The sequence below is a fragment of the Pelobates fuscus genome, chromosome 13, assembly GCF_036172605.1.
Source record: "Pelobates fuscus isolate aPelFus1 chromosome 13, aPelFus1.pri, whole genome shotgun sequence".
Lineage (NCBI taxonomy): Eukaryota > Metazoa > Chordata > Amphibia > Anura > Pelobatidae > Pelobates > Pelobates fuscus.
Genome location: NC_086329.1, coordinates 88,743,977 through 88,757,947, shown reverse-complemented (window position 1 = coordinate 88,757,947; position 13,971 = coordinate 88,743,977). Strand labels below are relative to the sequence as shown.

At 41.5% G+C, this 13,971-nt stretch overlaps 1 protein-coding gene across 1 annotated transcript in view; it reads left to right on the top strand.

Annotated features, from left to right (window-relative positions):
- The first annotated feature begins 1,250 nt into the window (after positions 1-1,250).
- NPR1 (natriuretic peptide receptor 1) overlaps positions 1,251-13,971 on the top strand; it is a 65,556-nt gene continuing 52,835 nt past the window's right edge. Inside the window, exon 1 of the mRNA XM_063439987.1 lies at positions 1,251-2,702. Within this exon, the coding sequence (XP_063296057.1) occupies positions 2,000-2,702 (703 nt within the window). The 5' untranslated portion in view covers positions 1,251-1,999. The remainder of the gene's footprint in view (positions 2,703-13,971) is intronic.

Sequence of the window (13,971 nt, the reverse complement as noted above, 5' to 3'; positions counted from 1 at the left end):
CATCCAGAACTCTGGATAACAACGCCAGTAAATATCTGTACCCAACTCTGTATAAAAACACCATTAAATATCTATGTGTATATCAATATCAGTAAATATCTAAACCCAACCGGAACTCTGTATATCTCAGTTGATCAATGTACATACCTATCTAAAAATCTGTACATCACAGCTGTAAATATCCATACACATCTAAAAAATATTTTTTTTCACTATTAATTGATACACTGATGTCTATTTAGAAATTTGTACATCACATTTGAAGATATGTGTAGATTGTTGAATTTTGTATATCACTACATATACAATATACCGTATACACCCTTTCAGTACCCATTACATTACTGTCTGAGCATATATTACAGAACTCGGTATATTTTTCACTAAACAATAGAGCATAGTGAACTGTACATTGAATCAAAAAACATAAGGTAAAATAGCCAATCTTTCACTGTAGCAGAATTGGACATTTTTCAAAAGTACCTATTTCATCTAAATTTTGCAATTCACTATCTAGAATTCTACATCACATTATATGTGGGCATATCTCTAAATATAAAAATTGATATACCAAAGTGGAAATGTGAATAATCTCAATCTATAAATATCTAGACCCACGAAGAACTCTGCATAGCATCATATTTAAATAGCAAATCACATAACAAATGGTGTAAGTTGCAATCTATAACTTTACAAATGATGTTATGGTTTTGGGGGTATCGAGGGGCAGTAGGTAAGGTGTTAAGTAGGAGCTGTCTGTGTCAGAGCGTAATATGCATGGAGCTTCACACACATGCAGTCATGATATACACACTGATATACAGCAATCCGTGAGTTAAATGCACTCAGCCGTCTCCTGTGCATCATACCATCAGCATGTTCACACACTGCGCTTTTTGCCATTCTCTACGATTCTGAATACTCTCTCTCTCTCTCTGCCCTCTCCAGTCACTATTAACATTCTGTTTTTTGGGTTTGTTTTTCATGTTTTTCTCCTACTTTCTACCTGCACATCTTTCTGCTTATACATATATCCATCCCATCCTTCATCTTGTACTTTCCATATTAAATCAATGTCTTTTAAATCATTCCTTTTCTCTCCAATATTTCCATTTCTACCTCTGCTGCCTGTCACATTCCTACTCGTGTTAATTCACTTATTTTATTTTTCTCCTCCTTTTCTACCCTGTCACTTCTAACCCTCCTCCCCTCTCTCCACCTGCTTCACACACTGAGCTCCCTGATTCTTTTCCCTGGTTCTAAATACCTTGTTCTCTCCATACCTTTACCTTTGCTACTAAATACCAACTCCTGTCCTCCTCAGAATCCAGCTTTCAGAGTTTTCTAATGATTTATTTACATTTTTTTCTAATTTCCTGGCACCCACCAATTTCCACAGTAACTGGATAAATATTTGTTGCTTTGGATAAGGCAAATATCTGGGGCTTGCTCTCCAGTAAACTCTGGGAGCCCTCCAACTTTCTGGGTTGGCGTGAACACATTTCTCCACAAACTCCATCAGATGCCCCAATCTAGAGAGGCTTTAAGAAGATACAGTCCCTGGGCGTTATGGAATACTGTCTGCCGGGGTCATTACTCCACTAACTGATATTGAGGAAGGAAAGGGTTAATAAACAGGGCTTATGATAACAACCCTTTTGTCATTGAGTCAGGGGAAGGAAAAGCTAACCCTGCCTCCAGATGATACCAATCCTGTTCTCCAGTCACTTCCAACAGCGGGAAGCTAATGGATCTGTGTAAAGCTCGCTCTCTCACACACAGACGGAGAGATGATTAACAGCTGACTGTATATGTTTTAATAAGAACTGTCACAACTAGGAGCATCTGAGTCAAGTCCCCAGCACCAGAAGGGTGAGGGAGGAACAAGCTCTTGAAGAGGAGGGTGCAAAAGACCTCCGTCTTGTTTACGGAGGTAGAGTTGGTTTTCTTGTAGGTATGCTGGTGGCAAGAGTATGAAGGTCCTCTGAAATTGGCTGCAATGTTTGGAAGTTTGGTGCTGACGCTGCTGGTAGCATGGGTGAGTCTTCGGGTAGTCAGAGGAGACAAGGAACAGGTCAACCTCACTATGGCAGTGGTGCTTCCGGAAAAGAACACCGCGTACCCATGGGCTTGGCTGAGAGTGGGTCCAGCTATCAAATTGGCAGTAGACAAGATCAACAATGACCCATATCTTCTACCAGACCTTCATGTCCAATACATCCTTGGAAACAGTGAGAACAAGCAAGGAAAGTGCTCGGACTCCTCAGCTCCACTTGTTGCAGTGGACCTCCAGTTCACCTACCATCCTGAGGTGTTCTTAGGCCCGGGGTGCATGTACTCAGCAGCTCCCGTCGGTCGGTTTACTGGACACTGGAAGGTCCCCCTTGTCACAGCGGGAGCTGCTGCCTACGGGTTTGGTGAGAAAGTTGAGGACAATAAGTTTACCACAAGGACAGGACCAGTCCATACCAAGCTGGGGCAGTTTGTGGTGCAGATCCACCAACTTTTCAACTGGACCAGCAGGGCAATGGTTGTCTATACAGATGACAAGGAGGATGACCGTCCCTGTTATTTCACAATGGAAGGAGTTTACATGGAGTTACCCAAATTTAACAACTTGACCGTGCTGGATATGCAGTTTAAAGATCGAGAACTCACCAACTATACCTCAGTCATTCAGGAAATCAAGCAGAAGGGACGCAGTAAGTCTGACTTCCAAAACCTTTCCCTTTGGGGTTGGGGCTAAGGTAGCCTACTAATAAAGGTCCCTATATAGATCTTAATTATTATTATTATTATTTGATTTATAAAGCGCCAACAAATTCTGTAGCGCTGTATGTTTTTTTTTTTTTTTGGAGGAGGAGGAAGGATCCCAATGTGGCTAAAACCTTGCAAAGCATTATAGGACTTGCAGTCCTACAGGAGCTGTAAAACTACCTGTTATCTTCTCCTACGCTAGTACATTTTATGTAGCCGTTCACTCTGCGGGAAATTTAAAGTGTTTATTTAATGTGCTTCATGTGGCTTTAATATTGAATAAACCCTTTAAAAGAAAATATTTTTTACAGCAAAACAGTTATTACTTTTTAATTACACAAAGCATTTGCCAAGTTACTTTTATTTTTTTGATTTTTTTGATTGTGTTAAAACCACTGGAAAGAACATGCGAGCTGTCTGAGATTTCCATGTAATGTGAATCGATTAAATGAATACAGTTTTACGCCCCAGGTTCAGGTTGACCAGGCTCATTTGCTTTTACAAAGTAACAATGCGGTATCACTATAATTTATGCTGCGGTCTGAATGATAAGCCAAAACCTGTTGGCTTATTGAATCTTGCACTAGCATACTTTGTATAGCAGTACAGAGTACGCAACCTATTAAAGAGGCTGGTTAGAGAGCCATTACACGGTTTGTTTGGGAAGGGGTTACACTGGGTGTTGTGGGTGGGAAGACACTGTTTTTCTTAATTAGAACCCCCCTCCCTTCTCTCCCTGCTGTCTGTAACAATAATATAGGAAGGCTTGTGGGGGGGAGCAGTGCAGTGATTGTGAAATCTTCACTGTGATCCAGAAATGCTCTCTGAGGAGCCCCTATGCCGAGCGAAGCTGGGCGGACACAGAGTATTCCTGGCTGAAGTGAGAACTTCCCTCTGCTGAGCCACACAGGCTTCAGATTAACCTATTCAATGCCAGAGGTGTTCAAGGTATTGCCTTGCTCACATTTCTTGATTTTTAACCCTTTGCAAGAGAGTTGAGATTAACATTCAATACTAATAGTTTTAGCACTGTGGTGTTGCTTATGTCCTTCATGGAGAGCTGTCTATCTTTAAAAAATGTCTTAATGGCTGTAAAGAGTTAAGTGGCAAAATTCTCCTGGGGTCTGATTAACAAGGTCCAGTGAATGAATAACCAACCAACCACTATTAGCAGAGAACCTTGAACCAGACAGGCATCCATTTTCTAATACCCACTGTCTGGGTTTATGGCGGGTGACTGCCTGGCACAGAAGCTTCCTTTGATTGTGGGTTCTGTGCCAAATGTTTTGTCAAGACTTAAAGCATAATGATTAACTCTTCCAGCATTGCAGCACATCTCACCCTCCGCACAGGTGCCCTCCATGTCGGCAACTGCTTGCTTGATTTCTACATATGATGATCACATCTTCTGGTATCCTGAGCTCCCCCCAAACTAATCTTTGTAATACGTACAGAGCTTCTCAAATCCAATCAACTACATCTTCATATGTATACATCTCCACTAACCATATATTCTTCTCTTTCCAATGCACAGATCTTCACAAATGCTGTAGCTTGCATCATCGTGTACAGAGCTTACACATTTAACTCGCCTTCCTATATTAACTCAACCCATGGCGTCTTCATACAAACAGAGCTTCCCAAACGTAACCCATCACTTCTTCATACAAACCGAGCTTAACAATCCTAACATATCACTTCTTCATACAAACAGAGCTTCCCAAACCTAACACATCACTTCTTCATACAAAGAGAGCTCCCAAAACTTAACCCATCACTTCTTCATACAGAGCTTAACAAACCTAACATATCACTTCATACGAACAGAACTTAACAAACCTAACACATCACTTCTTCATACAAACAGAGCTCCCCAAACCTAACCCATAACTTCTCCATACAAACAGAGCTTCCCAAACCTAACCCATCAGTTCTTCATACAAAAACAGAGCTTCCCACACCTAATCCATCACTTCTTCATACAAACAGAGCTTCTCAAACCTAACCCGTCACTTCTTCATGCAAACAGGGCTTCCTAAACCTAACCCATCACTTCTTCATACAAACAGAGCTTCCAAAACCTAGCCCATCACTTCTTCATACAAACAGAGCTTCTCGACCCTAACCCATCACTTCTTCATAAAAAACAGAGCTCCCCAAACCTAACCCATCACTTCTTCATGCAAACAGGGCTTCCTAAACCTAACCCATCACTTCTTCATACAAACAGAGCTTCCCAAACCTAACCCATCACTTCTTCATACAAACAGAGCTTCTCGACCCTAACCCATCACTTCTTCATACAAACAGAGCTCCCCAAACCTAACCCATGACTTCTTCATACAAACAGAGCTTCCAAAACCTAACCCATCACTTCTTCATACAAACAGAGCTTCCCAAACCTAACCCATGGCTTCTTCATACAAACAGAGCTTCCAAAACCTAACCCATCACTTCTTCATACAAACAGAGCTTCTCGACCCTAACCCATCACTTCTTCATACAAACAGAGCTCCCCAAACCTAACCCATAACCTCTCCATACAAACAGAGTTCCCTAACCTAACCCATAACTTCTCCATACAAACAGAGCTTCCCACACCTAACCCATCACTTCTTCATACAAACAGAGCTCACCAAACCTAACCCATCACTTCTTCATACAAACAGAGCTTCTCGACCCTAACACATCACCTCTTCATACAAACAGAGCTCCCCAAACCAAACCCATAACTTCTCCATACAAACAGAGCTTGCCAAACCTAACCCATCAGTTCTTCATACAAACAGAGCTTCCCACACCTAACCCACCACTTCTTCATACAAACAGAGCTTCTCGACCCTAACCCATCACTTCTTCATACAAACAGAGCTCCCCAAACCTAACCCATCACTTCTTCATGCAAACAGGGCTTCCTAAACCTAACCCATCACTTCTTCATACAAACAGAGCTTCCCAAACCTAACCCATCACTTCTTCATACAAACAGAGCTTCCAAAACCTAACCCATCACTTCTTCATACAAACAGAGCTTTTCGACCCTAACCCATCACTTCTTCATACAAACAGAGCTCCCCAAACCTAACCCATAACTTCTCCATACAAACAGAGCTCCCCAAACCTAACCCATAACTTCTCCATACAAACAGAGCTTCCCAAACCTAACCCATCACTTCTTCATACAAACAGAGCTTCCCACACCTAACCCATCACTTCTTCATACAAACAGAGCTTCCCACACCTAACCCATCACTTCTTCATACAAACAGAGCTACTCGACCGTAACACATCACTTCTTCATACAAACAGAGCTCCCCAATCCTAACCCATAACTTCTCCATACAAACAGAGCTTGCCAAACCTAACCCATCAGTCATTCATACAAACAGAGCTTCTTAAACCTAATCCATCACTTCTTCATACAAACAGAGCTTCTTAAACCTAATCCATCACTTCTTCATACAAACAGAGCTTCTTAAACCTAATCCATCACTTCTTCATACAAACAGAGCTTCTTAAACCTAATCCATCACTTCTTCATACAAACAGAGCTTCTTAAACCTAATCCATCACTTATTCATACAAACAGAGCTTCCTAAACCTAACCCATCACTTATTCATACAAACAGAGCTTCCTAAACCTAACCCATAACTTCTCCATACAAACAGAGCTTCCCAAACCTAACCCATCACTTCTTCATACAAACAGAGCTTCTCGACCCTAACCCATCACTTCTTCATACAAACAGAGCTTCTCAACCCTAACCCATCACTTCTTCATACAAACAGAGCTCCCCAAACCTAACCCATCACTTCTTCATGCAAACAGGGCTTCCTAAACCTAACCCATCACTTCTTCATACAAACAGAGCTTCCCAAACCTAACCCATCACTTCTTCATACAAACAGAGCTTCCAAAACCTAACCCATCACTTCTTCATACAAACAGAGCTTTTCGACCCTAACCCATCACTTCTTCATACAAACAGAGCTCCCCAAACCTAACCCATAACTTCTCCATACAAACAGAGCTCCCCAAACCTAACCCATAACTTCTCCATACAAACAGAGCTTCCCAAACCTAACCCATCACTTCTTCATACAAACAGAGCTTCCCACACCTAACCCATCACTTCTTCATACAAACAGAGCTTCCCACACCTAACCCATCACTTCTTCATACAAACAGAGCTACTCGACCGTAACACATCACTTCTTCATACAAACAGAGCTCCCCAATCCTAACCCATAACTTCTCCATACAAACAGAGCTTGCCAAACCTAACCCATCAGTCATTCATACAAACAGAGCTTCTTAAACCTAATCCATCACTTCTTCATACAAACAGAGCTTCTTAAACCTAATCCATCACTTCTTCATACAAACAGAGCTTCTTAAACCTAATCCATCACTTCTTCATACAAACAGAGCTTCTTAAACCTAATCCATCACTTCTTCATACAAACAGAGCTTCTTAAACCTAATCCATCACTTATTCATACAAACAGAGCTTCCTAAACCTAACCCATCACTTATTCATACAAACAGAGCTTCCTAAACCTAACCCATAACTTCTCCATACAAACAGAGCTTCCCAAACCTAACCCATCACTTCTTCATACAAACAGAGCTTCTCGACCCTAACCCATCACTTCTTCATACAAACAGAGCTTCTCGACCCTAACCCATCACTTCTTCATACAAACAGAGCTCCCCAAACCTAACCCATCACTTCTTCATGCAAACAGGGCTTCCTAAACCTAACCCATCACTTCTTCATACAAACAGAGCTTCCCAAACCTAACCCATCACTTCTTCATACAAACAGAGCTTCCAAAACCTAACCCATCACTTCTTCATACAAACAGAGCTTTTCGACCCTAACCCATCACTTCTTCATACAAACAGAGCTCCCCAAACCTAACCCATAACTTCTCCATACAAACAGAGCTCCCCAAACCTAACCCATAACTTCTCCATACAAACAGAGCTTCCCAAACCTAACCCATCACTTCTTCATACAAACAGAGCTTCCCACACCTAACCCATCACTTCTTCATACAAACAGAGCTTCCCACACCTAACCCATCACTTCTTCATACAAACAGAGCTACTCGACCGTAACACATCACTTCTTCATACAAACAGAGCTCCCCAATCCTAACCCATAACTTCTCCATACAAACAGAGCTTGCCAAACCTAACCCATCAGTCATTCATACAAACAGAGCTTCTTAAACCTAATCCATCACTTCTTCATACAAACAGAGCTTCTTAAACCTAATCCATCACTTCTTCATACAAACAGAGCTTCTTAAACCTAATCCATCACTTCTTCATACAAACAGAGCTTCTTAAACCTAATCCATCACTTATTCATACAAACAGAGCTTCCTAAACCTAACCCATCACTTATTCATACAAACAGAGCTTCCTAAACCTAACCCATAACTTCTCCATACAAACAGAGCTTCCCAAACCTAACCCATCACTTCTTCATACAAACAGAGCTTCTCGACCCTAACCCATCACTTCTTCATACAAACAGAGCTCCCCAAACCTAACCCATAACTTCTCCATACAAACAGAGCTTCCTAAACCTAACCCATCACTTCTTCATACAAACAGAGCTCCCCAATCCTAACCCATAACTTCTCCATACAAACAGAGCTTCCCAAATCTAACCCATAACTTCTCCATACAAACAGAGCTTACCAAACCCAACCCAACCCATCACTTCTTCATACAAACAGAGCTTCCCACACCTAACCCATTACTTCTTCATACAAACAGAGCTCACCAAACCTAACCCATCACTTCTTCATACAAACAGAGCTTCCCAAACCTAACCCATCACTTCTTCATACAAACAGAGCTTCCCAAACCTAATCCATCACTTCTTCATACAAACAGAGCTTCCCAAACCTAATCCATCACTTCTTCATACAAACAGAGCTTCTTAAACCTAATCCATCACTTATTCATACAAACAGAGCTTCCTAAACCTAACCCATCAGTTATTCATACAAACAGAGCTTCCCACACCTAACCCATTACTTCTTCATACAAACAGAGCTCACCAAACCTAACCCATCACTTCTTCATACAAACAGAGCTTCCCAAACCTAACCCATCACTTCTTCATACAAACAGAGCTTCCCAAACCTAACCCATCACTTCTTCATACAAACAGAGCTTCCTAAACCTAACCCATAACTTCTCCATACAAACAGAGCTTCCTAAACCTAACCCATCACTTCTTCATACAAACAGAGCTTCTCGACCCTAACTCATCACTTCTTCATACAAACAGAGCTCCCCAAACCTAACCCATAACTTCTCCATACAAACAGAGCTTCCCAAATCTAACCCATACCTTCTCCATACAAACAGAGCTTCCCAAACCCAACCCATCACTTCTTCATACAAACAGAGCTTCCCACACCTAACCCATCACTTCTTCATACAAACAGAGCTCACCAAACCTAACCCATCACCTCTTCATACAAACAGAGCTCCCTAAACCTAACCCATAACTTCTCCATACAAACATAGCTTCCTAAACCTAACCCATCACTTCTTCATACAAACAGAGCTTCTCGACCCTAACCCATCACTTTTTCATACAAACAGAGCTCCCCAAACCTAACCCATAACTTCTCCATACAAACAGAGCTTCCCAAATCTAACCCATACCTTCTCCATACAAACAGAGCTTCCCACACCTAACCCATCACTTCTTCATACAAACAGAGCTCACCAAACCTAACCCATCACTTCTTCATACAAACAGAGCTCCCTAAACCTAACCCATAACTTCTCCATACAAACATAGCTTCCTAAACCTAACCCATCACTTCTTCATACAAACAGAGCTTCTCGACCCTAACCCATCACTTTTTCATACAAACAGAGCTCCCCAAACCTAACCCATAACTTCTCCATACAAACAGAGCTCCCCAAATCTAACCCATAACTTCTCCATACAAACAGAGCTTCCCAAACCCAACCCATCACATCTTCATATAAACAGAGCTTCCCACACCTAACCCATCACTTCTTCATACAAACAGAGCTCACCAAACCTAACCCATCACTTCTTCATACAAACAGAGCTTGTCGACCCTAACCTATAACTTCTTAATACAAAAAGAGCTTCCCAAACCTAACCCATAACTTCTCCATACAAACAGAGCTTCCCATACCTAACCCATCACTTCTTAATACAAACAGAGCTTCCTAAACCTAACCCATCACTTCTTCATAGAAACAGAGCTTCTCGACCCTAACCCATTACTTCTTCATACAAACAGAGCTCCCCAAACCTAACCCATAACTTCTCCATACAAACAGAGCTTCCCACACCTAACCCATCACTTCTTCATACAAACAGAGCTCACCAAACCTAACCCATCACTTCTTCATACAAACAGAGCTTCTCGACCCTAACCCATCTCTTCTTCATACAAACAGAGCTCCCCAAACCTAACCCATCACTTCTTCATACTAACAGAGCTTCCTAAACCTAACCCATCACTTCTTCATACAAACAGAGCTTCCTAAACCTAACCCATCACTTATTTATACAAACAGAGCTTCCCAAAGCTAACCCATCACTTCTTCATACAAACAGAGCTTCCAAAACCTAACCCATCACTTCTTCATACAAACAGAGCTTTTCGACCCTAACCCATCACTTCTTCATACAAACAGAGCTCCCCAAACCTAACCCATAACTTCTCCATACAAACAGAGCTCCCCAAACCTAACCCATAACTTCTCCATACAAACAGAGCTTCCCAAACCTAACCCATCACTTCTTCATACAAACAGAGCTTCCCACACCTAACCCATCACTTCTTCATACAAACAGAGCTTCCCACACCTAACCCATCACTTCTTCATACAAACAGAGCTACTCGACCGTAACACATCACTTCTTCATACAAACAGAGCTCCCCAATCCTAACCCATAACTTCTCCATACAAACAGAGCTTGCCAAACCTAACCCATCAGTCATTCATACAAACAGAGCTTCTTAAACCTAATCCATCACTTCTTCATACAAACAGAGCTTCTTAAACCTAATCCATCACTTCTTCATACAAACAGAGCTTCTTAAACCTAATCCATCACTTCTTCATACAAACAGAGCTTCTTAAACCTAATCCATCACTTCTTCATACAAACAGAGCTTCTTAAACCTAATCCATCACTTATTCATACAAACAGAGCTTCCTAAACCTAACCCATCACTTATTCATACAAACAGAGCTTCCTAAACCTAACCCATAACTTCTCCATACAAACAGAGCTTCCCAAACCTAACCCATCACTTCTTCATACAAACAGAGCTTCTCGACCCTAACCCATCACTTCTTCATACAAACAGAGCTTCTCAACCCTAACCCATCACTTCTTCATACAAACAGAGCTCCCCAAACCTAACCCATCACTTCTTCATGCAAACAGGGCTTCCTAAACCTAACCCATCACTTCTTCATACAAACAGAGCTTCCCAAACCTAACCCATCACTTCTTCATACAAACAGAGCTTCCAAAACCTAACCCATCACTTCTTCATACAAACAGAGCTTTTCGACCCTAACCCATCACTTCTTCATACAAACAGAGCTCCCCAAACCTAACCCATAACTTCTCCATACAAACAGAGCTCCCCAAACCTAACCCATAACTTCTCCATACAAACAGAGCTTCCCAAACCTAACCCATCACTTCTTCATACAAACAGAGCTTCCCACACCTAACCCATCACTTCTTCATACAAACAGAGCTTCCCACACCTAACCCATCACTTCTTCATACAAACAGAGCTACTCGACCGTAACACATCACTTCTTCATACAAACAGAGCTCCCCAATCCTAACCCATAACTTCTCCATACAAACAGAGCTTGCCAAACCTAACCCATCAGTCATTCATACAAACAGAGCTTCTTAAACCTAATCCATCACTTCTTCATACAAACAGAGCTTCTTAAACCTAATCCATCACTTCTTCATACAAACAGAGCTTCTTAAACCTAATCCATCACTTCTTCATACAAACAGAGCTTCTTAAACCTAATCCATCACTTCTTCATACAAACAGAGCTTCTTAAACCTAATCCATCACTTATTCATACAAACAGAGCTTCCTAAACCTAACCCATCACTTATTCATACAAACAGAGCTTCCTAAACCTAACCCATAACTTCTCCATACAAACAGAGCTTCCCAAACCTAACCCATCACTTCTTCATACAAACAGAGCTTCTCGACCCTAACCCATCACTTCTTCATACAAACAGAGCTTCTCGACCCTAACCCATCACTTCTTCATACAAACAGAGCTCCCCAAACCTAACCCATCACTTCTTCATGCAAACAGGGCTTCCTAAACCTAACCCATCACTTCTTCATACAAACAGAGCTTCCCAAACCTAACCCATCACTTCTTCATACAAACAGAGCTTCCAAAACCTAACCCATCACTTCTTCATACAAACAGAGCTTTTCGACCCTAACCCATCACTTCTTCATACAAACAGAGCTCCCCAAACCTAACCCATAACTTCTCCATACAAACAGAGCTCCCCAAACCTAACCCATAACTTCTCCATACAAACAGAGCTTCCCAAACCTAACCCATCACTTCTTCATACAAACAGAGCTTCCCACACCTAACCCATCACTTCTTCATACAAACAGAGCTTCCCACACCTAACCCATCACTTCTTCATACAAACAGAGCTACTCGACCGTAACACATCACTTCTTCATACAAACAGAGCTCCCCAATCCTAACCCATAACTTCTCCATACAAACAGAGCTTGCCAAACCTAACCCATCAGTCATTCATACAAACAGAGCTTCTTAAACCTAATCCATCACTTCTTCATACAAACAGAGCTTCTTAAACCTAATCCATCACTTCTTCATACAAACAGAGCTTCTTAAACCTAATCCATCACTTCTTCATACAAACAGAGCTTCTTAAACCTAATCCATCACTTATTCATACAAACAGAGCTTCCTAAACCTAACCCATCACTTATTCATACAAACAGAGCTTCCTAAACCTAACCCATAACTTCTCCATACAAACAGAGCTTCCCAAACCTAACCCATCACTTCTTCATACAAACAGAGCTTCTCGACCCTAACCCATCACTTCTTCATACAAACAGAGCTCCCCAAACCTAACCCATAACTTCTCCATACAAACAGAGCTTCCTAAACCTAACCCATCACTTCTTCATACAAACAGAGCTCCCCAATCCTAACCCATAACTTCTCCATACAAACAGAGCTTCCCAAATCTAACCCATAACTTCTCCATACAAACAGAGCTTCCCAAACCCAACCCAACCCATCACTTCTTCATACAAACAGAGCTTCCCACACCTAACCCATTACTTCTTCATACAAACAGAGCTCACGAAACCTAACCCATCACTTCTTCATACAAACAGAGCTTCCCAAACCTAACCCATCACTTCTTCATACAAACAGAGCTTCCCAAACCTAATCCATCACTTCTTCATACAAACAGAGCTTCCCAAACCTAATCCATCACTTCTTCATACAAACAGAGCTTCTTAAACCTAATCCATCACTTATTCATACAAACAGAGCTTCCTAAACCTAACCCATCAGTTATTCATACAAACAGAGCTTCCCACACCTAACCCATTACTTCTTCATACAAACAGAGCTCACCAAACCTAACCCATCACTTCTTCATACAAACAGAGCTTCCCAAACCTAACCCATCACTTCTTCATACAAACAGAGCTTCCCAAACCTAACCCATCACTTCTTCATACGAACAGAGCTTCCTAAACCTAACCCATAACTTCTCCATACAAACAGAGCTTCCTAAACCTAACCCATCACTTCTTCATACAAACAGAGCTTCTCGACCCTAACTCATCACTTCTTCATACAAACAGAGCTCCCCAAACCTAACCCATAACTTCTCCATACAAACAGAGCTTCCCAAATCTAACCCATACCTTCTCCATACAAACAGAGCTTCCCAAACCCAACCCATCACTTCTTCATACAAACAGAGCTTCCCACACCTAACCCATCACTTCTTCATACAAACAGAGCTCACCAAACCTAACCCATCACCTCTTCATACAAACAGAGCTCCCTAAACCTAACCCATAACTTCTCCATACAAACATAGCTTCCTAAACCTA